The 27,446-nt window shown below is 39.3% G+C and overlaps 1 protein-coding gene across 1 annotated transcript in view; it reads left to right on the top strand.

The window, feature by feature from the left end:
* The first annotated feature begins 3,578 nt into the window (after positions 1-3,578).
* The window catches only part of LOC110058072 (uncharacterized), a 32,657-nt gene continuing 8,789 nt past the window's right edge, over positions 3,579-27,446 (top strand). The window contains exons 1-19 of the mRNA XM_089289739.1: positions 3,579-3,699; positions 4,818-4,832; positions 5,434-5,780; positions 6,637-6,778; positions 7,722-8,056; positions 10,099-10,240; positions 11,194-11,561; positions 12,275-12,416; positions 12,777-13,114; positions 13,738-13,882; positions 14,583-14,923; positions 16,465-16,606; positions 19,696-20,027; positions 20,276-20,417; positions 23,625-23,968; positions 24,163-24,304; positions 24,681-24,857; positions 25,472-25,648; positions 26,887-27,063. Coding sequence (XP_089145865.1) covers positions 3,648-3,699; positions 4,818-4,832; positions 5,434-5,780; positions 6,637-6,778; positions 7,722-8,056; positions 10,099-10,240; positions 11,194-11,561; positions 12,275-12,416; positions 12,777-13,114; positions 13,738-13,882; positions 14,583-14,923; positions 16,465-16,606; positions 19,696-20,027; positions 20,276-20,417; positions 23,625-23,968; positions 24,163-24,304; positions 24,681-24,857; positions 25,472-25,648; positions 26,887-27,063 — 4,000 coding nt within the window. The 5' untranslated portion in view covers positions 3,579-3,647. The remainder of the gene's footprint in view (positions 3,700-4,817; positions 4,833-5,433; positions 5,781-6,636; positions 6,779-7,721; positions 8,057-10,098; positions 10,241-11,193; positions 11,562-12,274; positions 12,417-12,776; positions 13,115-13,737; positions 13,883-14,582; positions 14,924-16,464; positions 16,607-19,695; positions 20,028-20,275; positions 20,418-23,624; positions 23,969-24,162; positions 24,305-24,680; positions 24,858-25,471; positions 25,649-26,886; positions 27,064-27,446) is intronic.

Genomic DNA, 27,446 nt, shown 5'->3' on the forward strand with positions numbered 1-27,446 from the left:
TCGAAGTCTCCACCTTGTTAAGGTGAAATGGACGATTTGGATGTGAACCTTTAATTTCTGAGAGACGATTGATTTATTTTGACGGTAACAGGCCTGCATTCAGGTTATTGGTTAAATAACAAGAGAAAAGTCAGAGCAATATAGGATAGCATAATCAAAGACAAACAAAATATTAATACTGTGGCTTTGACGTTAATCAAACGTGGAGGAATTTCAGAAGCCTCGCCTGAGTGGGCCTTAGTGACACTTGAGGACTCCAGCTTGAGGCTAAACACCAAAATACCCCAGTGCTTGCGTGCATTTGCATTTGTATTAAGAAAATAAATATATTGTTGTTGTTGCTGCTGTTGCGCGCGGGTTGATAATAACAATAATAATGGTTTTTAAATTAAAAACTGCAATTCAAAACATCCGTTTTAATTTAAAGTGAAAGGGCGTGATAGAAAGGAAGGTAAACTTACCAAAAAATTTTAAAAACGCTTTGTCCTAAAACACGGCAGAACGAATTTGTAGCCTCTCTCACGAATTTGGCGTGTGCAGGTAGAAGACTACTGATAAATATCACGCGAAGCCTAAATGAGCTAACTGTATTCCTTTAGTGGATCAAAAACAAATAAACAGCTAGCAATAAATTAAATGGCATTGAAGCAGAACGAAAATACTTGCTCTCTTGCACCGCTGTAGCCTCCTCTGCAACCTTAGTTTGGGCCGTTACGAACGACTACGGCGAAGACTCACTCCCGTGTATAAATCTCGTAGATGTTATTCAGGCTGTAACCTGCAACGCTGTTCTGTAAGAACATTCCTAGAAGTCTTGAAGATCCGAAGATCTCGCATGATTTCTCCCACAAGGCAGTGAGAAATAGGAGAAAGGCAATAGATTATCAAGTTAAGAGAGTGAGTCTCCCATAAAGGTCTTATCTCCAAGGTAATCCCTCTTAAGTTATTGTTAGACATGGTACCCAGTTCTTCCACGATGAAGTTTCGAGAAGGTCGCTTCGACTGTCCACGCATCGCGCGAGTAACATCCTCGGAGGAGCTGGGTACCATGTCTAAAAATAACTTAAGAGGGATTACCTTGGGTAGAGGGCCTATATGGGGGATTCACTCTCTTACCTTGATAATCTCTTGGAGAAAGGCTAACACTCGAAAGGTCAACGTTGGAAACTCAGCGGTACGGCGCTGCGTTTTCGTAGAACTACGTAACATATATGATAATAATATATGGCTCTATAGAACAACCATCATTCAACATTTTTTGACCATTCTTGAGTTTTTATTGCTCTTATAAAGTTATCTTTTTTTGGTCCGTTCTAAAGAGAAATGAGGCGCAAGATTAAGTAATCAAAATCAAACATAAAGAAACTGAACCTGTGTGGTTTCACTGTCGTAACACAATGACTGATGGACCCAGTAAGTGATTGAAACTTTGTGGGATCTCAGCATTCGGCAGTAATATCTTTCGTGTAAGGGAGCTAACCACTGCAAGATACATTGAGAATAAAAAAAAGGTCAAACGTGTTTTCATTCATGAGTATATTCAACCTTAATAAGAACTACTTCCCAATGTGCGGCCATGGTAGTTAATAGAGAGTTTACGAAACCACGACGGCGACGCCGAGGACAACGTCGATTAAAAAATGGATTTATATTTTACCTACGAATCTCGCGATACTTTAAAGTCATTTACTTTGTTCTTCACTGTCAAAACTATCGCAAAACTAAATTCGGAACACAGCGATAAATTTGAAATGAAAATTTAAAACATTAGCCGTCGTGGTTCACGTCCTCCAGACAACGCAGAATTTGGTCATTTCACGTTGTTGTCTTGCAGAGGACGGCAAAGAAATGTATCAAGAATTATAACCAACGTGCTCAGCCATTGTACTGCTCATTAATTCTTTTGTTCAGTGACGTTCCGTTGCCGTTGCCGTCGTGGTTTCGTGACTCCTTAATGTAGCATATAACTCGCGCCTGACCGGAGTGCACGTGTTTTGGAGATTTTATTCTTGAGATAGACTTTTGCCGGTTATTCACGTTTTAAGTAAATAAATTTACAATATTTAGTGAGGAAGCCACACCAGCCTTAGCTGGTTTTCATGCGGGCCGAATTGGAGTTTGGAGATGTCGGTTTTCGTGGAGAAAGGAAAACCGGCCGAGAACCCAGAGAAAAAACCTCGGAGCAAGGCGAGACCCAACAACAAACTCAACCGCCATATCATGGCACCGGGCCGGAATCGAACCCGGGCCTCATTGGTGGGAGGCGAACGCTCTCACCACTGCGCCATCCTTATTCCCCCCAGTTGACTGACAGAACAGTTTTTTATTTGACTCAGAAGGGGACAGTGAACAAACCGAATAATTTGTCGTTATCAATCCATTTCAGTGCAAGGTTTATTCAGAAGCTGAAAGGTTCTTTTTAAAGCTATCTGATGTAAACAATCTCACAGTACATAATTATTTACCGAGCTCGAAGTTAACTGAAGTCCGGAGAGATGCTGGTAAAAACATCACAAGAATTTAAAACACTACAGCGAACGCGGGGAATTTGCAGGATAATTAATTATCCCAAATAACCCAGTGAAGATAGGATGATAACTTATTAGAGAAAAAGGAGAGAGGTAGAAGGTGACCTCTTGTAATTAAAGTAAGCTGATAAAATGGATGAAGCGCTTTTAGAACTACTAACACTGTACATTTACACGTTGGATTTTTTGAATTACATTGTACTTTAAGAGTAAGCTTGTATACGAGCGTTTAACGAAAATTAGCACCGGGAAACTTTCAAACAAAGAAAAGCACAGGATGTAGATTTTTCTGGTACGATAAGCGATCTCTTGGAAACTTCTAATATCCCTCCTAGGAAGATCAAATTAAAATAGTAGGATGTAACTACTTCCGCATTTGTGATAAAAATTTAATTATATGGTAGGAGTGAGGTTTAAAGAGAGCAGTTAAAAAAGCAGGCTTAAAAATTGCTTTTGCTTTAAAATTACTTTTTCATTAACACTTTGTGTGAAATCTGTTGCAGAAATTTTATACGACCGAAAAACTGTTTTTGAAATACAGTGGTATTAATTACGGCACACACAAGTTAACACCTCCTTATTCTTCTTCTTAATCACAGTTAAACTATTTCTCGGAAAGGAGACGAAAAGTCCAGGACTTTTTCCGAAATGTTTTTTTACATGAAACCTCTTTCGTCGAAAATTCTTGCTCATATTTCCCTGAAATGCTTGCTAGCCATAAATTTCTCTATAGAGTACCTTTTGTATGGATATTAGTAGTATTTCGAGCTCAGCGTTGGTCTCAAAACAAACTACTGCTAATTGAACAAATACTCAAATAAACGAAATTAAAACGGGCGGAACTTCTTACTGTAAAACTTTGGTAACCAAGGTCACATGCAAGCCAGCCTAACTTGAAGCTCTCCACCCCTAGGAACTTAAAATGCTATTGTTATTTTCCCGTCACTGGTTGGTCAAATTAAGCAAAATTTGTATGGGCATGACTCCTTTCTAAAATATGATTGGTTCTTGTCGTTTTCGCTTTCCCTTGTTGGATCCACGTAGCAGCACTGCCGTGTAAACTGAAACACTTTATAATTTTCCTTGGGGCGTGCGGCCGTGTCGTGAAAATACCTCAAGATGGACGCCGGAGTCAAAATTGCACTCTTGTTGAAATTGTTCCTCGGAGTTGGTGAGTTGGTTTTTACCTACGTCTTAATTTGATGTTGGCCTGTGAAAACTTTAACTTTCACCAGTAACAAATTCACGTTTACCTAATATATATAAATTATCACACGAAATTGATTGCTCACGTCTTAGTGTTCTATGAAATCTGGCTCTTCTATCGGGTGAAAGAATGAATTAGGAACAATCGGCGAGACAATCTTGAAAAAAATCAACACTTACTTGAATTTTGTACGTGTGCCAGCACAAAAAGACTCAGGATAGTTTGTTCAATAGTCTAGCCAAAAACCAAGAAAATAACTCAGAACACAGCCAGCGAACAGAGTGTCTTGGAATATCTAGGCCACATCCAAATTAAGCCGGTGAAATTTGAAAACGCAGCTTTATTCCTGCGGTTACACACTAAATCCGTCACGAAAACGGAACTTTTCGAAAACGCTCTTCAAACCGGAGTAATTTGAACACCTACGTTTTGTTTTCGTATGGACGGAAACATTGTGAAATGAGAGCTTTTCGGCAACGATGTCATCGCGATATTCAGGTGATTTTCCTGCCCGCCTATTGTTATGTTCTTAAATTCCCCTGGCGTAGTGTGGACGGAAAACATTTGATGCGCTTTCAGAGTGAAACCTACAATTCCTCAGTATAGTGTGGACGGGGCCTTAAACGTCTCTTATGCTAGCTCAGTGGGTTCAGGCCTTGTCAAGGTCTATGTCAGGTTTTGTAAAACATCTTTACATCGCATTTGATGCCTTCCTTGATGTGCCATTAATCAGCGGTTAAATCTTTCGCCTTCTACCTTTTGAAACCTTCATCCTGCTTCGTTTGATAACAAAATTGCTACATACTCGCTATTCCCTGAGAGAAATTCTAAGATGACTTGGTTAATTTCCTGCCTGTTGTTGATACCATAGTTTAGCAGTTCTATTTTTAGCGGTATTGTTTATGTAACTAAGAATGAAGAACGGGAGCATATGTAATTTGTCCTCAAACAACACCTTTGAAGACGCCTCTGAGACCCGAGGCTCAAACATTCAGTTTAAAGAACAGCACCCTCTACTCTCTAATGAAAACTAACGTAAATAGCATATCACTAATTGTTTCAAACCTCTTTTCCCCCTGTAGGTTTAGTTGCTGGAGGTATGTACAAAAATTACTTAAAACATGTCTTAAACTAAAACGTGAAATATCGTTTGCTGTCGATTGAAAGCCTCAGACTCTGTTGGTGTATACGAATAACGACAGAAGAAAATGAAGGTGATAGACACATTGGAAAAACTCTTTTAACGCAACGAAAAAACACCGGTGGCCTCATGGTTAGTGCGCTCCTTTCCAGATCGAGCGATTCAGGTTCGAGCCAGGTTCAGGTTCGGCGACAATATGTTGTGTTTTTAGGCAAGACAATTTACCCTCACAGTACCTCTCTCCACCCAGTTGTATAAATGAGTACCAGCGAATTTAATGCTGAGGGTAACCCTGTAATTGCCTAGCATCCCAACCAAGGCACAGTGCCTCTCCTCACCCAGGTGAGAAAATGAATACCAGTAAATTTAATGCTGACGGTAACCCTGCAATTGCTTAGCATCCCAACTAGGGGGAGCTCAGTGAAATACTCCTAGTCGCTTCATACTACAGAAATCGGATTAACACTATCTTTGACGTTTGAATTGACATATTTGATGTTTAAGAGGACATTAAGAACATCCTATTCTTCCATTTATTTGTATGATTTCTCGGTCAGGTTTTACTCTTAGAACGACCAAAAAATGCGCGCAAATACTGGGAATGCAAAACAACCAAATCCCGGATTCCGCTCTCAGCGCCTCCACTTCCTACAATGTTAGCTCTATGGGTCCAAGAAATGGAAGGTTATATTTCCAGGCAAAGAGTGGGAAGTACGGTGCTTGGGCCACGTCAAGGAATGACAAATTTCAGTGGTTTGGAGTCGACTTTGGGAGTTATGCAAAGGTGACCGCATTAGCTACCCAAGGAAGGCAAGATGGGGCCTGGTGGGTGACGAGCTACAGTCTGTCATTCAGCCACGATGATGTCTTCTTTGAAGACTACAAAGAAAACAATGTGAAGAAGGTATGCGACGTTATAGTCCCGATTTAGATAAGATATTAATCCCTAATATCTATCAATCTAAACAGTAAATACAATCTCCTACTTTCTCACTCTACCGTGTGGTGACAATAATTACGCCTCAAGTGTATCTATTGTGTCACATCGTCTATTTTGAACTTTATCTATGAACTGGCGTACAATCGGTCTTCGATGACAGAGGATGACACTCATATGGTCGAGTAGGATACAAGAGACGACTACGCTCGAAAGGGGTGTCTCTTCATCCTTGTGGTATTTAAAAGGATAGGGACATAAGTATTCTAAATCGTCGCAAATTAAAAAAAAAAATTGCAGCAACTCAAGTCCATATGGCATACCAAGAGAATCGCTCTTGGTCATATTAGAACAGGTATCAAGACCTGAGCAGAACTGTTCGTGTTCGAAGTTGTAACGGAAGAATGGTGGTAGGGATTACATAACAAAGGGAGACCTCTCTTTTGGCCATGCAGTATTGTATGTGAAAGTGGGCGTATACCATTCAAACCATAAACACTTGAAAGATTTGGTTTGCGCAGTGGTTTGATGACTACGAAAGAAGGTTCCCGGCATCAAAAAGACAGACAAGCGTTTTTACACTGTGAAAAGGCTAATGCACAAAACATGTAGGCTTCTACACTGCTAGCGAAAGTTAGGGGTTAACCTTCAGATGGAGCTATTTTGCAGGCGTATGAAAATTCATCGGGTAGCCCCACCCTCTTCAACTGGAGGGGTTCTTTAAAAGGTTCTTGAATAAGGAAGAAAACAAATACAAATCGAAAACCCACCCATGCAGACTGAAATCGTCTAGTCGGGTCACTTTCGCTTTGTTCTGTTTCAGATTTTTGCTGGTAACCTTGACCGTCACACTGTCGTTAGTCATGATCTTAAAAATCCGATTATTGCCAAAGTTATCCGAATAAACCCGATTACTTGGCACAGCTACATCTCTTTGCGGGCGGAATTCTATGGCTGCAGAGAAGGTAAGGACGAGATAACTTTAAAAACCCACATTTGCTTTTCTATTGTGAACATAACATATTATTTAAAAGTTATTGGATCAAGCGTTTCGTGATATCCACAATAAGAGCCTAGGAGGTGTTATAGATGGCAAGACATCTTTTAAGGGCCATCTTAAAAATGAAAATTTTATCTCATAGCACAAGCTAGAGCAATAAAGGAATATATGTAAATTTTAAGGTCTACATTAACCAATTTAATAATACATATATCTTATTAGATGTTTTGGTGTGTAGTATCGCTGTATATTTTAACGAGTTGTGCCGTATTTTGACGAGCCCGTAGGGCGAGTCAAAATACAAACAACGAGTAAAAATATACAGCGATACTACCAACTGCTGTAGTAAATAAATTTATCAATGAAAGAGGGACAGTGTGACAATTTTGCGTGCGCGCGCCGACCTGTACGGCAAACAGGTTTTCTACTGTACAAATATGGCAAACAGGTTTTCTACTGTATAATATCGCTGTATATTTGTACTGTTATTTGGACGGTATTCGCTGCAGTTGGATAATAATCTAAAGTTAATTAAGTTACTGTTTTGGAAGAACTTACGGAAATGTATAAAAAAAAAGACAAGGACTATTTTTATAACGCTCTCCTTCTTCATTTCTCCTAGCAGCTCGTGGAAAGTGGCTTCAGAAAATGGCTATACAACAAAAAAGCAAATAAAAGAGACGTTGATTTAGATCATGGTTTCTTAGCTTGGCAAATATAAGTAATGACGCGGTTCTTAGAGCGAAGTCTTGATAATAAACATCCCCCACTCTCTCACTCGCTAGAGACAAAAGACACATATTACTATCTATATTCACCTACCTTTAATGCCATTTGATATGAAATGTTCAAAAAAAAAAAAATGTACTCCAAGACTGAGGTTTGTTTCATTACATCTTTTTGTTCAGGATTCGAGAAACCAGAGATCGTTTGCGCGACGGCTCTTGGAATAGAACACGTGAACCAGATTCCAGATAGTGCAATCGTCTCCTCTTCACAATATAACACATATTATGGACCAGAAAGAGCAAGGTTGCGTCTAGTGACTCAAGGAAGCTTTATCGGTGGATGGTCTCCCAAGTCATCCAATACAGGGGAGTGGATCGAATTTGACCTGGCAGAAAATATCAAAGTCACCGGAGTTGCAACTCAGGGCCGAGACAATGCCGACTGGTGGACCACCAGTTACACGCTATCCACTAGAGTCAAAGGCGGAAGCTATGAGTCATACAACAATGGCTATGTAAGTAATATATTTATATAGAGAGTATTACTTGGTTGAGAATTATATCACTTGGACACATGTGTGGATAATTTATTTGATTTTTTTTAAATAATCGTAATTAAACTGGGTGGAGTACACTTTGGTCTCAAACCATACGCGTGACTCCAAAATCGAACAAGTCGCGCAGCACGAGTTCGAATTAAAATCACAAGTACGATTTCAGACCAGAAATTGCACGGTTATTCCCTGAATTGTGCGAAAAGAGGTTTAATTACTAATTTTAATTAGGAACAATTTAAATCATTTTTATAACAAATTTCGAAATTCAAAACTTCTTTTGAGCGAAATAGTAGCGCTGTAACTTTTAATAACTGCGGGAAACATTGAGAAGGAAGCCATTGAAACGCGCGTAATTGACGTGCGAAGAACTGGTCACGATCGAGAATTTTGTTATGGATACCATTAAGGATTTAATCAGTGCCAATATTGTATTGATCTAGTTGCCGGTTCGTTAAAAAAAAGTGGTATCGGAAACGTTTTTACATACAGTGAAACCTCTATTAGGCGGACTCCTTCGAGACCTTCTCAAGTGTCCGCTAAATAGAAGGTGTCCGCTTAATAGAGGTTTGTAAAAATTGCGCAACGCTTGTTAACGATTAACATTCAACGGCTACTCTGTACCGTGATAAAGCTTCATTTTGTTAAGGAAGCTATCCAGAGTTCAAGTTCAATACCTTTCATTAGCAATTGTGATTTGTTATTTAAATTCAAAAATATAACAGCAACGATAATACGCGCGGTACATGGACTATTTTAATGTTTGTGTACAAATTAGTTATTTCTTAAAGTAATTATAAATTGAAGTTTGTCTCTGGTTTCGAATAGTTATTTCCTGAAGCCAGATCTGTTGATTTAGACAGGACCAGCGAAAGCTTCTCATTCTCTTTAAATCTTGCATATTCGAGAAGCTTTTCGGCCATTTGTAGCGCTTCCCGGTCGGATTTTAATTCCAGTGCCTTCTCTTCCTCGTCATCCACACATAGCGAGGATGTAATCCAATACTACTGCATTGTCAGTTCAGTCCGGTGTCCGCTTAATAGAGATTTTTAACGATAGAAATTAGCCAAATTATTATTGGACGTCCGCTTAATTGGGGGTCCGCTCAATTGAGGTTTCACTGTATCAGAAAAATATGCGATTTAATGCAAAAAAAAAGCGCGATTTGTAAGTAAATCGCACTGGCTTTCCTGCAACTTGATTGATTACTTTAAGCAATATTAGGGAGTCTGGTTCATTAAACAAATTTACACGCCTTCTCTACCATAATTTTTAAACACGGCATTCATGGAAACCAGGATTTTTCTTAATGTCATATTAATGTAAGTTAATATAATGTTAAGATTTGGATTTTTAGTCATTATTACGTAAATTTTTTCTACCTGATGTTTTTACCGTGTATAAATAATGATTAAAGATTAAAGATTCCATTCTTATTGGCTGGGGAAAAGATGCGATTTAGAGCAAAACAAAACAAAACAAAACAAAACAAAAAAGAAAGCGTTTCCTAAATGAATCGCACTGCCGAGAGCCAACCAGATTGCAAGTATCGCCAGTGATTTCCAAATGGATGTAATAAATTCTTAAATTTCACTGATTCACTCTATCAGCCGCTCGCGGAAAAACTTATAAAATTCATCAGGAATGTATTGGGCCCGAATTTGACCAGCGTCGTAAATTAAACTTCAGTTAAAACTACTCAAGCTTTGGTTACCTTCGGAATATCTCCGACATTTTCCGGTAATCTTTGGAAACCTCAGTCTGAAATAAGCTGTAACATTCAGTTGTTATGGACTCCGTCGCACGATCTTCGGTTGTCCATGTAAAACTTTTACATAGTGGAAGAAATCTTCGGAAGACCTTCGGGTTATGTTCATACGTTTAAGTGGGTAGTTTATAAATTGCGTTCTGTGTTAATAATAAGGCAATGAAAATAGCAGAAATAATGATTGATAAGTAAAGAAATGTTCAGATGAGAATGCAATTATATGCTTTGCTTTTAGGTATTTCCAGGCAATAGAGACAGAAATACAAAAGTGGGTAACATTCTAAACCCACCGATTATTGCGCGCTTCGTCAGGATTCATCCCAAGACGTGGAATAGTTTCATCGCACTACGAGTGGAGATTTATGGATGCAGAGAGGGTGAGAACATTTGTGCACTTTGGTCTACCCCTCCAATTAGAAATGAATCGGATAGTTAGTTTGAAACTGACACCAGGAGAGCTGTCCGCTGACAAGAAATTAGAGCGATATTTGTTCTTGTGAAGGATACAGTCGGCTCCCTATAACTCGAACCCCGCTAGCTCGAGGCTGTCACTAATTATAACTCGAACCAAAAGCGATTTCAACTGGATTTCCATCATAACCTTACTGTATTTTTTCCAAGGTAACTCGAACCCACGACACCGGGAACCTCTCACAAACTGGAAGCAAATTTGGTCAATTTCAGGTCAATTTCTACATAATTTTACCGTCGAGAACTCTTACCATGTTTGTCAATACGTAAGAACTCAAAACAAACAGCACTGCAGTTTAAAATATTAAATAAATTTTGAAGCAGCCGTGTATTCTTTGAAACGTCAGGTGTCGCAGGGTTAGGGTATACGGCACTATAGTTAGCTACAGTGCATTGTATCTTCATGAAGCTTTGCTTTTAACTCCTTCTGCATTTTCACACGACTTAGTTCTCTGTAATATAACTTGACTAAAATGTACACTGTATAATTAGAAATACAGTGAACACCCTTTCCCCCCTTATTTCCAGTCATTTGTTCTCAACTGCTGATAACTCGAACTCCAGAACTTCCGATAACTCGAACCTTTTTCAATTTCTCTCGGAAGGTTCGAGTTAACGGAAGTCGACTGTATATTCTAGCATCATATGCAAACGTGAAATAACAAAAACATGTATCTAATCGTCTGTTTAAAGGCGAAGGCTTTTGTGTCCGGTCATGAAAAGTTAAGAACAAAAAAATATCGATGAAAGCCTCAGATGAGAGTATATGATAGTGCAAATTTATACAAAAAAAGCATCTATTTTTTGATATAATCTCAACATTTAGTTTCATCTGGTTTACTTTTCCTGGTGCTTACAGCTCTTGGTTCGCTTGTTAAACGTTTCACAACGCCAAAGCTACCCACCTGCCAAGCACCTCTTGGAATGCAAAACAACCAGATACCAGACTCCGCTCTGAGGGCATCCACGTCATACAATGTGAACTCCATGGGACCAAGAAACGGTCGATTACATTTTCAGGCATCATCAGGCCAGTACGGAGCTTGGGCTGTCTCCACAAATAACGAGTTCCAGTACTTTGAAGTGAACTTTGGTGACTGGACTAAGGTTACAAAGGTGGCGACTCAAGGAAGACAGGATAGAGGATGGTGGGTAACGAGCTACAGTCTTAGCTACAGCTACGATGGAGTGTTCTTTGAAGATTACAAAGAGGATGGCGTAGTCAAGGTATTTTATGAATATTTTTTACACAATGGGTAACTTGTGTTTGACCTTCTGTTCGGCTCCCTGTACACAGGCCACAGCAAAGGTAACAAAAGTTGTGTCTGCATACGACCCAATGGCCCTTCAGCCCGGTTTCTGTAGCATGAAGCTGCTAGGAATATTTCTACTCCTCCCTGGATGGGATGCTACTCCAACGCAGGGCTACCCCCCGCTTTAAATTCGCCGCTACTCATTTGTGCACCTTGGTTGAGAGAGGCATTGTGAAAATAAAGTGTCTTGCCCAAGAACACAACAGAATTTCTCCGGCCGGGGTTCAAACCCGCTCGACTGGGATCCGGAGTCGAGCGCACTAACCATGAGACCACCCAGCCTCCACACGGGCTACAGTGTTTTTTATAAATTTAAGCCAGTTTGTCAAGGGTATTGTGAATTTACAATTAAACAGACAGTATAGGAAAGAAATAAACAATGAAAAGTTAGTAATGCAAACTAAGATGGCTACCTAGACTCACTTTATCTACAACTACATGTATATAATAATGATTATAATATGTTGATCACTCTCGGTTATTAAGTAGTTATAATATGTTGATCTTTAAAAATCGTATCAAAACTATTCATAGGGGAGCATGTTGTCCCCTAAACTCTTTTCTTCAATTCAGTTTTATTTTTCATGTTATATACAGATGATCTTTTTCCATTTCATTTTTTTAAAGGTATTTACCGGGAATAGCGATCAACATTCAGTAGTAACACATGCTTTGAAGAATCCGATCATAACCCGTTACCTTCGTATCAAGCCCAAGACCTGGCGCAGTTACATATCGTTACGTGCAGAGTTCTATGGTTGCCGGCAAGGTGGGCTCCCTAATTTCTAAACTTACTACTCGGTTAAAAGTGTCCCAGAATTTCGTTTCCTCCTTGTTTCCATGGATTAATTCTTACGGCGGAGTTTTCGCTACATCATTGTGTTTTGACTCAATCTATATAACCTGTTTAAACATATTGATAGCTGCATTAACAACACCAAATGATATTTCATGTTCTTTATTTAACAAATACCAGTAATAGTGCTTCGAATGATGGATCACATGATATTCCTCTTATACAGTTATTCAATTACCTGATGTCTTTTTCAAGTTGTGGTGGATTTTATTTATCATATTGGAAACTTGCGCTGAAATGTATGGTTTTGCTCAATTATGACTTCTTTTTAAGGTTTCACACCTCCACAAATCAAATGCCAAGATCCTCTGGGTATTGAGAGCGGCAAGATTCCAAGCACTGCCATTGCGGCATCATCACAGTACAATCAATATTATGGACCTGACCGGGGCAGGCTGCGGAAAGAAGTAGAGGGAAGCTATGCGGGAGGTTGGGCGGCGCAATACAATGATGCTAAACAGTTTCTACAGTTTGACTTGGGTAAGGTGGCCAAAGTGACTGCCGTCGCTACTCAAGGTCGATCGAATGCTGACTGGATGGTGTCGAGCTACACGTTGGCATACAGTGTAGATGGCGGGTCTTTTACACCTTATGGTGAAGGGGATGGTCAGGCAAGGAATATTTTCTTCCTTCTTTATTATGTTTCGCAAGTTAATAATTTACATTCGTATAAGCGGAATATCCAATCGCAACGAAGCGTCAACTTCTCTTTGAGGTCGACCTGTAACTTTAATTGCCAAGTAATCTGAAGCAGCGTCTCTTTAAAGATACAAATCTTGTTTGCAAAAAATTGTAGATAACTTCAAATCGATAGAAATTAATAAAATAAAAATCAGCTTTTGTTAATACTGATTTCTTACGGTAAGACTTATTGTCTTTCACGTGCACCTCCACTTAACCAAATCAAGAGTGAGTCACGTATGAAAAGAAATCCACGTTCACATCTATGCTTCTTAAAGATGTTCTGGTTATATTTGGGGATATCTAGAGGCAGGAATAGTAATAATAATAAAAAGATGCCTTCCAGTATAAGTTGTCGAAACCAAATTCAAACGTCATTAATTGTCGGAAGTACTGACTAGAAACACGAAACTAGCTTGGAAAAATGAAATGAAGATCAAAATTTCTACCCTCGGAGACCAGTTAGCAAGATAATATATACTTTTTTCAGTCAATGAAGCGTACTAAACACAGTTTTATCTCAGGTGAATATCTTTCTCTTTCAATTCGTTAGGTATTTACCGGCAACAACCTTGACAGAAATGAACCTGTCGGAAACACGATCGATCCACCCATCATCGCACGCTTTTTACAAATTCGTGTCAAAACCTATAAAGGTCGTATAAGCATGCGTGCTGAGTTTTATGGATGCAGAGAAGGTTTGTTTACCATTTCGTACAACGCTAAGTGAATAGAGGCCAGAAAATCTCCGTAACCTTTTCGGGCCCGCAAAGCCACTTTTAGTTAACCTGTACATGTGCGCCGACTCTAAAATCAGAGTTGTATGCGCCGTTAACTTCCTGTATGAAGCGAACCTCTGTTAGGATTAAGAATATGTGAATAAAATAGCTTTGTAACGTTTGAGATTTTGCCTTGGCTTTCCGTGTGCGAAAACGTTTCATGACCTTCTATTTGGGAAACGGACTCCGAGTGTCTACTTGATCGTTGCGAAGACGCTTGCAACTCTTTATAGAATACCAGAGGCAGCGTGGCAGCGTGGCCGAGTGATTAGGGCGCCGGACTTGAAACCCAGAGGTTGCGGGTTCAAGTTCCGCTCTGCCGCTACTAAGCTGGAGTTTTTTCTCGGTAGACGCTAGTTGAACTCCTCGGCCACGCTTGTAAATAGCCAACTGGTGTGCCTCCTGCCAGTTGGGATTTTTAACCATGTTATGTTCATTTGTATTATTTGTTTCATCATTTAGTTTCATTGGCCCTGAAAAGCCCCGCTGGGGGAGTGTTCAATTAACACATTTAATTTTTAATTTAATTTAATTTACCTTGTTCTCGTGACGCTGATTCTTTTCCCTTACATATTTCCGCATAACTATAGTCAGTGGTTTCAATCATTAACTCCAAAAGGTTTTCCGACCCCAAAGCCACCAGTGTGTCTTGAAGCCCTTGGAATGCAGGATGGAAGAATTCCGGACTCGTCGATAACGGCGTCGAGTGAATACGGCTCTGCATACAAGGCCATTAATGGCAGATTACATTTCCTGTATAGATCAGGGAGAATTGGAGCGTGGAGAGCGAAAACGAGTGACGTCTTCCAGTATCTTCAAGTAAATTTTGGTAATTGGACAAAAATAACTCGGGTTGCCACTCAAGGAAGACAAGATTACGATTACTGGGTGAAAAGCTTCAGCCTTTCATACGGCGCTGATGACGTATTTTTCAAGACTTACAAAAGTGGTACAAAAAAGGTAATTTAACTGTTTTAAATGCATTTAACTCCTAAAGATCGAGATAGAGGACCAATTTTGTTAGCAAAGTTATGCGCAAAATTATTTCAACTTAATAAATCGCAGCGTAAAATAAATCTGCGAGGGCAAACTATATTTTCTCCATATTAGTCAGCCTCCATCATTTTCGAAGCCATCGAAATTATTGAGATTGTATGGTGAATCGAAGTCTTATTACTTTACTGTAAGTTTTTTTTCCTGAAAATATGTTTAACTATCCTTAGTAGCTTCACAGTAATTGTTTTCGTTCCGACATACTCAACAAGTTTCACATTTTTGCTCCATGCACCCACGAATTTTGCTCTTTAATTTTGAAGCTGTGCCTCTATAAGAGTTACGTTTAATTTTATGAACGTATGGAAAAATTGCAATCATAAACGCAATAGAGTATTTTTCAAACGCTTTATCTCTTAAAACAAGTTTTTCTCACTTTCTGACTGAAGGAAAACTGGGGAAAAGATTAATGGAATGGAAGATTTTCGATAAAAAAAAAAAAAGAAAATCAAAAGAAACTAAACAAACAGAAACCCCGAAAATTAAAAAAAGAAAAGAAAGTGTCAGATATCTAAAATCACGATTTGCACAGGTTATCTGGAGATTTCTGGAATAAAAGTGTCCTAAACCTACCATATAGCGACAATCTGTAAGTCTGTTTTATTCTCATGAAACTTTTAGTACTAAATTGCATTGAATGAGCAGTATAATGCACATTTCGTAGCCGTTCTTTGCACATTACATGGCCAAATTATCTCTTTTTCAATCGGCGGCGAAGGCGAACCAGAAGACTACTTTTTTTTGCGTTTCTATTTGATACTGGACGCTGTAGTTCTTAAATCATTCGACACACTGAATAGACCCAGTGAAAGTTAAACGGTGATGACTGTTGCAGAGACATATATGTGACATGACGGTAAAATGTCGGCTGACTTGTCGGTATTATTTTGTAGGCTGACTCGTGGGTCTATTGTCTCATCCAAAGCATTAGTAGTGTGTCGGCCGACGGACGTATCAGCGGTAGTGTGTCGGCCGAAATGTTTGTAATATGTCGGCCGACGTGTCGGTAGTGTGTCGCCCGACGCTCGTGTCGACGCATCGGTAGGAATCGATTTTTGTGTTTATTTATAATTGCGAGATTCTAAGCTTGAAAAATGACCCAGATATATGTATACAACAGCATTATTTTTCACATATAATTGGAAAAAAAAAAATTTGCCATCGTAATTCCTGTTTTTCAAAAGTACGCAGAACTAGAACGCTGGCTTCACGCGCTTTGTCGTTTGGCAATGAACGGCCTTTTTAGAGATGTCTGCGCAAGATGGATAATGGACTTTTGAACTGTTCATGTAACTGTTGGTTTGGCAGCGTTATCGTTGTTTTTGCTTATTATCAGGAGAAGAATGACGCTTGACTTGTGCCCAATGGATTTCAGATCACGTGACTGAGTAAATAGAAAGCCGGCAGCATGCGCGTGCTAATGTGTGGCTCCATTTTATTCCTTTCAGGTATTTCAAGGAAATAATGATCGGTATACACCTGTCAGTCACGACCTGGAGACGCCCATCATTGCTCGCTACATCCGAATTCACCCAGAGACATGGGAAGGTCGCATTTCAATGAGAGCTGAGTTCTATGGCTGTAGAGATGGTAGGAATAGCCATATTGTAGTAATCAAGTATTAGAGCAGTGCTTTCAGTTTAGGGAAAGGTTATTTTTCTGCGAAAGCTTTTTGTTTGAATTGAGAGTACGAAAAATTAATGAGACATAAATGGGAAACTAGTAAAAATTTTAATTTTCAATATCTTAGGTTGGTGATCCAACCGGCTAAACAGCGTGAGCCTGTTTAACTGCTCCTTATTATTTTAAGACATTTTCTCAGTCCCTTAATTTGTCTTACAATAGTGAAGGAAATTTGATGTTCTTAAAACATCTATTTGCCCGAGAAGCGAAGCTTCGAGGGCAAATATGCTAATTTTAAGAACAGCAAATTCCAAGGGGCAGCTATGAGCTGGCCAATAGTTCCGTGACATAAACACTCTCTTGTCTTTATGGTTCACCACTAAATTTTCTTCTGCGCGCCAGTTCAAAAATTATATTGAATTATTTTCAACTTTTTTTATATGAAACCCGTCAAAGCCAAACGTAAAATCTGAAACAGAAAACAGACAAAAACCCACTTAATACAATTTCGATTGTTTTTTTAGCGGAGGCGGCGTGGCCGAATGGTTTAGGGCGCTGGATTTGAAATCTGGAGGTCCCTGGTTCAAATCATCCGCCCTACCGCTATCTGAATTTGTTCTCAGTAGCCCCGAGTTCAACTCCTCGGCCGCGTTGTGTAAATACCCAACTGGTCAGCCTCCCATCAGTTGGGATTCTTAATAGTGTTTGTTATATTTGAAATATTTGTTTATTTATTCAAAGTGTCCCCAATTAGCACATTAGTGCTAAATACATGGACACTTAAATAAAGTGATTATTGTTATTATTATTATTATTATTATTATTATTTTCTATAAACCCGCTTGTTTACAGAAAAATTTTCACAGACGAGTACTATCCATCCGGGTACTTTCCTCGAACGGACACTATGGGCTAATAGTGTCTCTCAGTGGATGAACACTATTGCGTCACGTGATCAATTTAAACTAATAGGAATCGCAGAAAATTTAGTGGCAAACTATAATAGCTGATAGTGTGTAATGGCTCAGCCAATCAGATAACAGCATCTGCATTAGTATACTAGCTAGTATAAAAACTTCTTTTATCTACCGCTTGTTTAAGTATGCCCAAAGGATAACGAATCTTTTCGCATGAAATAACTAGAAGTATTTAGATATTTTTATACATAATAGCCTGCAGTGTCACTGTATATTTTTACGAGTTTTAAAGTATTTTGGCGAGCACCCGTCGGCCTTGCGGTAGCTGTGCTACTCACTAAAATGTTTACTAGCTCTAAGCCTTTAACTGAGTTTGAATTGTATTTCTCGCGCTTGGAAAAACTCAGTCGATTGTATTCGTTTATCGTCTTGTTTCCTATACGGTGAAGTTGCATTATAATGAAGCAAAATGTGTAAACTACCTAAAGCTTTCTGTATATTTCTTAGAAGGAACTACGAATTGACTGATCAGATCAAATATGATGACACTGTGAAAAAACGAAAACAACAAAAATTACTATTGTGATAGAAAAGAGATTGAACTCCATTTTTAACCACGATCTTTTTCTTTTTTACGATATCAAAAGAATTTTGGTTCATCAAGATCGCAGAATCGAAACTTCGCGGAAACTTGCAAGGATCTATGATAAGTTTAGGAAGTTCAGTTTGACATCAGTTAGAAATGGTAACTCCAAAACTTTCTCTCGATAACTTCAAACAGGACTTTCTACTGTTCCAAAGTGTGGTAATAACGCCTTTTATTATATAAACACCAATGAAATACCAGGATTTTTCCTTTTCCTAAAAAATCATATCGTCATCGCGCACACTGAAGATACTATTTTTATCTTTTACACTGTGAAGATATCATTCCTTTTTGATAACATTTGTTTTTTGTTCCTTTAAGGTCATTGCCCCGAAAAAGAACGCACAATAGATTTTCATTTAAATTTTCCCTATTGGCTGCTTATATCAAGAGAACTTAAGTTTTGAAATAAAAAAGGAGGGTGCCCGTATTCGTTTAGGAGCAGGAGGACCCTCAATAAACCCCATAATTCCTTAAATTATCTGCTTTTAGAAACGTTTGCATTTAACCCCATTCATTTTATGTTTTGTGAGAGCTGAAAAATAGAAACAAGAAATACAACAATGGATCAATGTTAAGGAGCAATTTGATGTACGTTTCATGATAAAGGCACCTATATTTAGTGCTCCAAGCACGCAGTGTTCTTGAGGGCACATCTTATCGTTTACGAGTGCTTGCTATGCTCTCATTTTCAGTGATAATTTGTTACTCTGCAATAGAAATTGGTCTATATTCACTTTATAGAAAGAAGGTGATCGCTGCATTCAAACTAAGTAAAAAAATCGTTAGGTCCCCGTACTCGTTTCCGAGAAAAAAACGATCGTTTGTCTCTCGCAATCCAAGCCGTTTAGAAAAACCACCATTTTGTATGTGCACGCGCTTGCGAGCGCGCGCTAATGACGCGAAAATCCTGCGCAGTAAGGATGCGCAATGCAATTCTGAGGAATAACCTTAACTACACTTAAATTTGATGATGTATGATCGAAACATCGTCGGATCTTCTTCGGTCGTCTTCGGCAATCTTCGGCAATCTTCGGAAAGTGTTCGGAAGCGTTCGTCTGGCCTTCAGAACAATTTTGGAGATCTTCGGAAAGTGGTCGGAAATCTTCGGAAAATCGTCAACAACGTCGTCTTTAGTATGTTTATATAATAAACAGTGAATACGAATGTGAATACGAGTTTTGTCTTCTCTTGTTCAACTCAATATCTCACCCGTTCGCTACGCTCACTCGTGAGATATCAAATTGAACACTCGAAGATAAAATTCTTATCCACGTGCGGGCATGTAATATCCTCTATTTTAACGCCCCTAGCAATGATTTATAACAAAAAAATATGAAACATATTGACGTTTCTGGTTGCCATCGCAACGTCTGTTGTTTTATATGCCGAGTTTATAACTGGCCAGACTTTTTGATTGAGTTGTCTGTTATTATGCAAAGCAGATACAACTGTCGTACTATTTGTTTGATTTAGCGCTTTTTTATGATTAGGATTTGAACACCCAAAACTGGAATGCCAGTCAGAACTTGGAATGAAGAGTGGAAATATACCCAACAGTGCTATCTCTGCTACCTCGAGTTGGAATCAGTACTATGGTCCAGAACGTGCCAGACTTAACACGGTGAAGTCAGGGAGCTTCAGAGGAGCGTGGGTTGCTGAGACTCAGGACATTGGACAGTTTATTGAAGTTGATCTGGGAAAAATTACAAAGATAACACGTTTAGCAACTCAGGGCAGAGAAGATTCATCCCAGTGGGTGAAAAGCTATTGCATCACCTACAGCGTTGAAGGAGGTCCATTTCTTCCTTACAATAACAACCAGGTAGACGCAGTGTAAAACAAATTCCCAACAGAACAAATGCACCCTGCCGGACCGTCTCAATACCAACTATGCTCCCTTCAGTCCCTTCTCGTTCGATCTCTCTGTAATTTGCATAATATGATCACACTCTCATTTTCCAAAATTTGAATCGTTGGGACAAAACAGAAGATGTATCGAAGCCTCAAGCGATTCCCTTCAGTCGACTCAAAGATATATTTTTGTGAATTTTGCTTTGTATTTCTTGCTAGGTTCTCCCAGGTAATAAAGACAGAAATACAATTGTTGGACACATTCTCAACCCACCAATCATTGCGCGCTACATACGTATTCACCCCAAAGAGTACTACAGGTACATGGCTCTAAGATTTGAACTTTATGGATGCACAGAAGGTTAGTGAAAGGCTATGTTCACTATTGATGTGCGATTTATGTTCGTAATCGGTGTTGATTTGAAAGCTGAGATAATTCAAATGTCCCAGCGTTCAAACCCTGTGAGGCAATAAATAAACTATAGCCTCCATTTGGCGCGAAAATATGCTCGGTTATTTGTCCGCGGACATTATCTGTTCCGAGAGGCGTACAGTTTCCGAGAGCGTAGCTCGAGAAAAACTGTGAGCTTTGAGGAACAGACAATGTCCAAGGACAAAACCGGAGCACATATTTTCAAAGTCAAATGGAACCTATTGAGTTTATTGTCCTTCAAATATCTTTCGCAACACGCGCAGTTTTGAAAATCGGGGAATATTCTCGGATATTCCCCAATTTTAGCTTGGGTATATTTGGTAACGTGATGCGTGTAGACCAATCGCGAGCGAGCGAAAATATTTGATGGATTATAAGAAAAAATATATCATTAGGAGGAGATCTTGATCTACTGTCGGAATTATATGGTTTATATGGGATTTAGCACTCCACGAATACTGCTGCTTTTCAAGAGAAATGCTGCAAACACATAACCGAGTGAAAAAAGGGGGCTTCTGTATAAGATCTACGAGTTAGTGGAACTATCGTAGTTGTAATCATGTGACGGTGTTCTAATATACGGACAGGAAAATATGAAGCACCTTGCTATCAATAACAACATAAAGAATTAGTCAAGCCTAAACGCTGGGCTCCTGCACCGGTTTATTCAAAGCCCGATTAAGCTAACCCAGGATAAGCGAGAATTTTGATCTAAGTTTTTTTTTAACTTTGTGATGAGGTTTTCTGTTTATATTGTTTGGCCCTCTTAGTTTGAATAATCTCAAACTATGCAAAACATTAGTAGTGGAAAACATTTTTATACACGAAAAACTTATTATTTGGTTAACTTTTAATCCTGGGTTTGCGTTAACCTGGAAAACGTTGCACTGATTAAAGTAAGTTAACCTGGCGTGGGCACGCGATCCAATCGAAAACCCAGCACTTGGTCAGCGGTCAACTTTAAATACACGCGTTACCTTGATGCACTCTAAAATTCAGTCCGTAATTTGGTCACGTGATACTAGTCAGCGGTTACCTTGTTTTGACAGGAGTCAATTGAATATAACATGGATGTCCAATATTAAAGATGTACGTTGTGAGCCAAGGCTGCATGTCTCGGTCATCTTATTAGCTGGAATATGGCCGCCATGTTGCGCTACGTTGTCGTCATGCGCGCGCGCCCGCGAGCAATGCCGCTAGCCATTTTTACCACGAGAAAAGCGATTCAGGGGGTTCTATGAGTATAGGACTCCGCTTGACCGCTTGACTATTTTAAGCTACCGACATGTTAACGTGTGGAAATGCGTTGATTCCGTCAAGCAGTGTTTCAAAGACGTCGTACTATTTTTTCTGTTCAATGGTGGCCACTTTATTTTATTATGCTAGCAACAAGTTTTCTACTTAAAGCATAATCATGAATTTAAAAATACTGTAGTTGTAGTCAGGCATAGTAATAAAATCTTAAAAATAGACGTTTCGGCTAAAATACTATAACCTTCTTCAGTGATGAAATGAATGTTAACGGCGTCTAAATGTAAATGAGATGTTTATAAGAATGTGAGGAACTTACTAGAGATTAATTTAGCATTTTGTAAATGTCTGGAATATGCGCGTGGTCATTAATTGAGTTCGGTTCGTAAATGGAATGCCACGCTTCCAAGAACAATCTACGTGACCACAAGGGACAGCGGTCTATGACCTTGACATTATTAAAATCAAATTCGTGCTTGTTTTTCATACAGTGTTGCACCAAAAGAGAGTTCTTGTCACATGTGAGGACGGCTCTTTTATGTTCTTTTGTTCTGGATCTCAGTGCTCTGGATGTTTGACCGATGTAAAGTTTTTCACAGTTTTTACAATTTTTACAATCTACAAACAAATATTCGGCTGTCCATGGGTTCACCTGTAAGCGCCATTTTGGCAAACTTGGTGATGGAACACGTCGAAGAGAGAGCGTTAAGTACTGCACCTCACCCCCCTAAGTGGTGGTACAGACATGTTGACGATAGCCATGTTTGCCTCGCCCGTGAGCATCTCACTGAATTTCACTCCCATCTTAACTCGATCAACCAGCACATCAAATTCACAGTCGAAGAAGAGAGTGATAGATCCATCGCATTCCTCGACACGAAGACAACTACAAATACTGATGGATTAATTAAAACCAGTGTTTACAGAAAAGCAACCCATACCGACAAGTATCTCCATTTCAACTCTCACCACCCTTTGCAACACAAACGCTCAGTGGCCAGAACCCTTCTTGACAGAGCAAAGAATATTCCGTCGACTGACGAAGACAAAAAGTCCGAGGTACAACACGTGGTGGACGCACTCAAAACCAATGGTTACACGGACCAATTCTTAAAAAGCTGCCAAAGAACCAAACCACCTAAAGCATTAAATCAGCCCCAAAATAATCAGCCTCAAAGCCACAGAAGCTTTGTTACTTTGCCATATTTTCAAGGAATCTCTGAAAAAATTGCAAGAACTTTGGGACAATTCGACGTAAATGTTGCTCATAAACCCGTCAAAACGGTTGGTTCGATCCTGAAGAAACCGAAGGACAAATTCGATCAAGACCTGTCAACTGGTGTCGTGTATAAAATCAATTGTAAAAACTGTGAAAAACTTTACATCGGTCAAAGATCCAGAGCACTGAGATCCAGAACAAAAGAACATAAAACAGCCGTCCTCACATGTGACAGGAACTCTCTTTTGGCGCAACACTGTATGAAAAATAATGTCAAGGTCATAGACCGCTGTCCCTTGTGGTCGCGTAGATTGTTCTTGTAAGCGTGGCATTCCATTCACGAACTGAACTCAATTAATGACCACGCGCATATTCCAGACATTTACAAAATGCTAAATTAATCCCTAGCGAGTTCCTCACATTCTTATAAACATCTCATTTACATTTAGACGCCGTTAACATTCATTTCATCACTGAAGAAGGTTATAGTATTTTAGCCGAAACGTCTATTTTTAAGATTTTTAAGTCAGTGACAACAATTTTTAAGATTTTATAATTATGAATTCTTATTAAATATATATTTTTCTCAAATTGTGTCACAACAACGTGACACAATTAGTGAAGAAGGCGACAGCTAAATTAAACTTAATTACCTTACTTTACAGGCTTTGCCATCCCCCAGGTTCCCGTTTGCCAGATTCAGCTTGGAATGCAAAACGGAAAACTTCCAAATTCCGCATTGTCAGCTTCTTCGCAGTACAATGCCTATGCTGGACCTGAAAATGCCCGGCTTCACTTCTGTGCGGAGAGTCGCCGCTACGGGGCCTGGATAGCACAGAGAAATGACCACAATCAATATTACCAGGTTGACTTTGGAGTCGAGACACAAGTCACACGTATCGAAACCCAAGGTCGCCAAGATAAGTTACAATATGTAAAGGAATACACGCTTAGATACAGCACTGATGGATCTTACTTTAAACAGTACCAACCATCTGGATTTACCAAGGTTAGGTGTTTTTTAAAGTTGTCGCCAAATATGTTTTGCTTTTCGTAATTTCGGCAAAGTGGGATTCATTGTTCCTTTCCGTCACGTTGGCGCTCCATTTCGGAGTTTCTTCTTGGAGTGTATACAGAACTACTACTGCTTGCAATATATTATTTAGCCTGTTTAAAGTTGCTTTCTATTTTCTATTTGTTAAGACATTTAAGGCAAACAGTGACCGATACACAGTGGTAGGCCATGACTTAGAAAAGCCAATTAGGGCAAGGTATTTGAGAATTGTCCCAGAAGACTGGTACAGGTACATTGCGTTAAGGGCTGAGTTTTACGGATGCAAGACAAGTAAGTTGATCTTTTTGTAATTTGTTTTTCTCAGCCCTTTTATTAAAAAATAGATTCGCAATACTTACACGTGCTGATAGAAAATTTGGAGAGAGTCATCTGTTAAGCTGGCTAGAAATATGATCTGAGAATATGAGCAAGATGCTAGCCAGTCAATGGACATGTTGCTCGATAAAAATCTCCAGGTTCTCTCGACAGGTGCTCTAACACTCTGAGTTATGCCAGACAACATAACACGGCTGTAGTTATGACAGCTTTCTACTACTTCTTACACAATTTGGCTAGGATCACTTTGGAACCCCAAAAAAAGGAAAAAGAACGACAAAAAAACGCAAAAAAACGACTAAATTTACTGGACACTGCATTTACTTTGTAGATGACGGTGGTTATTCAGCGTGGGGAGGTTGGTCTCAGTGTTCTGTAACTTGTGGAAATGGGCGTCAGAGCCGCAGTCGTTCCTGCACTAATCCTGCCCCAAGCCCCGGTGGAAAAGACTGCTCACAACTTGGACCTGACAAGGAGAACAAAACTTGCAATGATGGAGGCTGCCCAGGTAACAATTATAACAATGATGAGAAGAATAATAAAATAAACAGGACTGACAGTTTCTTTGTCTGCAATCAAGAATCCCTGATTTGTTCCATTCTGCGCGTTCTTATTATGTTTGAGTCTGGCGTGTATCTCTGGTTTTGTGGGATGATTGGCTGAGCTGAAGTTTATGGTACTCCATCGTCGGTTGCTTTTCTGTTCGTAGTTTAGCAGTGCCTCCAAAATTGTAAAGGTATCTCGCCCAAGAGCGGAATCATCAGAAAAAATGGCCAATTCCCTCAGTGAGACACACCTACAGGGAATCATGCTTGCCTGCATAAAAAGAATTGGCTCAGACAAATGCTCAGAGATTGACTTGACTCTTGTTGAATGAATTGGCTCAAACAATGGTCAGAGATTGAAACCAGGACTTCCTGATTCACATGCAACGGCTTAATTCAGTGATGATTGTCTCACTTTCAAAATTCAAACTAACTTTTAGCAAAACGTCGCCGGGTAATTCTCCAAATTGCGAATTCAGGGAAGGTCAGTATCATACATGCTTGAGCTTTAAGGTGGAGAAGAAAGAAACGGTCGTGCTTCATGGATAACGTTAAGAACTCTTTGTTTCATGTACAGTCGATGGCGGTTACTCTGCATGGGGACCTTATGGCAAGTGTTCAAAAACGTGTGGAGGAGGAAAGCAAACTCGTGAGCGAACCTGCACTAATCCACCTCCAGCAAATGGTGGAAAAGACTGCACTAGCCTTGGATCGAGCATTTCAAGCAGAGAATGCGGAAACCAAGAGTGCCCTAGTAAGTGTGTTTTCCAACCTTGGGTTACAGCTGTTACCACTCTGAGAGCGCTTTCCATTCAACCAAAAATTCCGAAACTTCAAAACGAGGACAAACGGTATTGAAATTTTCTGGGATCTTTCCAGAAAATTCAGAAATCGTTGAATTTCCCAAATTCGAACCATTCGAAAGGAAATTCCGGAGATTCCGTAGGAAATTTCGGTATACCTGGCAAGGTTGTCCTCTTTACCGGAAATTGTGAAAAATGCTGTTCCATTATTATTATTCGTCACTGGAAATTTCCAGAAATTGAATCCAGAATTTTTCATCGAACGGAAAGCGCCCTTAATTACATAAATGACAAAAGAAGGAGTAAAAGCAATTTTCAAATATGTAAGCAAACATCCGGGCTGAAAGTAGATTCTTCGATAAGAGAAAACAACTTTCGGAATTGCTCTTTACTACGACAGCGTTCTTCGCGTCCTCTCTGTCTGTAGCGTACTGATAGAGAAATTTGAAAACGCAGCTTAAGCTAGCTTTATTTCTACGGCTAGGCCTACCGTCCACACTAATCCAGCACGAAAACGAAACTTTTCGAAAACGTGCCTCAAACCGGGGGAATATGAAAACGCCGGCTTTTCGTTTTCGTGTAGACGGAAAACATTTTGAAAACGGAACTTTTAATTTCTAAAACGATGGGTTGACGATGAGAATGTGATTTCCCTGACCGAGTTTTCCTCAAACACAAATCCAAAATAACCGATGATTGCTGCGTTTTCAAATTCCACCGAGCATAGTGTGAACGGAAAACATTTGATACGTTTTCAGAGTGAAACTTCCGTTTTGGGAAATTCATCTGGCGTAGTGTGGACAGAGCCTAACTTCCGCCGATCGTGTCATATACATATGGTCTCTTTGACATCGTCTGGCTGTACCAGACGCAGTCTAATCGCATTTTTCAACTCGAATTACAACCATCATTATTGCTAGTCAGCTTCAGGTTTTTCATTTAAACCTAAATAGTCGAATTGCCAACTTAAGTGTCTTTTTTCTTTTCACGGTGAGACGAAACAACAAAGACAACCGGAACAATAATAACAACAGAGTACAAATGAAAACAAACAAAAACAAACTGACGAAAACAAAAAAACGCCACAAAATATAAACCAGTTATATTTAGCATTTATTTAATTTTCTGTGTATCAATCAATTCATTTGATAATTATTTAACCAAACGATTGTCTGCTATATTTCTTTAGTTGATGGTGGATATAGCAACTGGAATAAATGGAGCGAGTGCTCAGTTTCTTGCGGTGGAGGACAGCGGGCTCGCAGCAGGACATGCGATAGCCCGAAACCACAGCATGGTGGAAAAGGTTGCTCAACTATCGGACCCTCAATTCAGACAGAGAAATGCAGTACCAGTGAATGTCCCAGTAAGCGTCTACTTAATTTTGTGCCAATGTAGAATAAATAGTTTCAAGTCAGATCGTGTGTCGAGATCGGATTGCAGTCATCTAATTTTGTCATTGGAGATGCATGTAAAAAAAGTGCCTGTTTACTAGCAGATACACGCTTTGTCTTAGTGCTGTGGAATTGTTTAGGTCAAACATTCTGGTCCATTTTATCCCTGTAATCCTAATTTGGCTATTTCAGTCAAGTGGTTATATCGTTTTCATTTCTCCCGAATTTTACCAAAACTGGACAAAGACAAGCTCAGTTCGCAAGGTTTTTGATCTCAAAGTTTTTGTTATCAATGTAGGAATCATAAGAACTTATATCTCGCAGGATTATTACCTTTGTAATTGAAATGTGCATA

This window comes from Orbicella faveolata, unplaced genomic scaffold (assembly GCF_042242905.1).
Source record: "Orbicella faveolata isolate gen_17 unplaced genomic scaffold, um_ofav_v1 contig_2, whole genome shotgun sequence".
Taxonomy (NCBI): Eukaryota; Metazoa; Cnidaria; class Anthozoa; order Scleractinia; family Merulinidae; genus Orbicella; species Orbicella faveolata.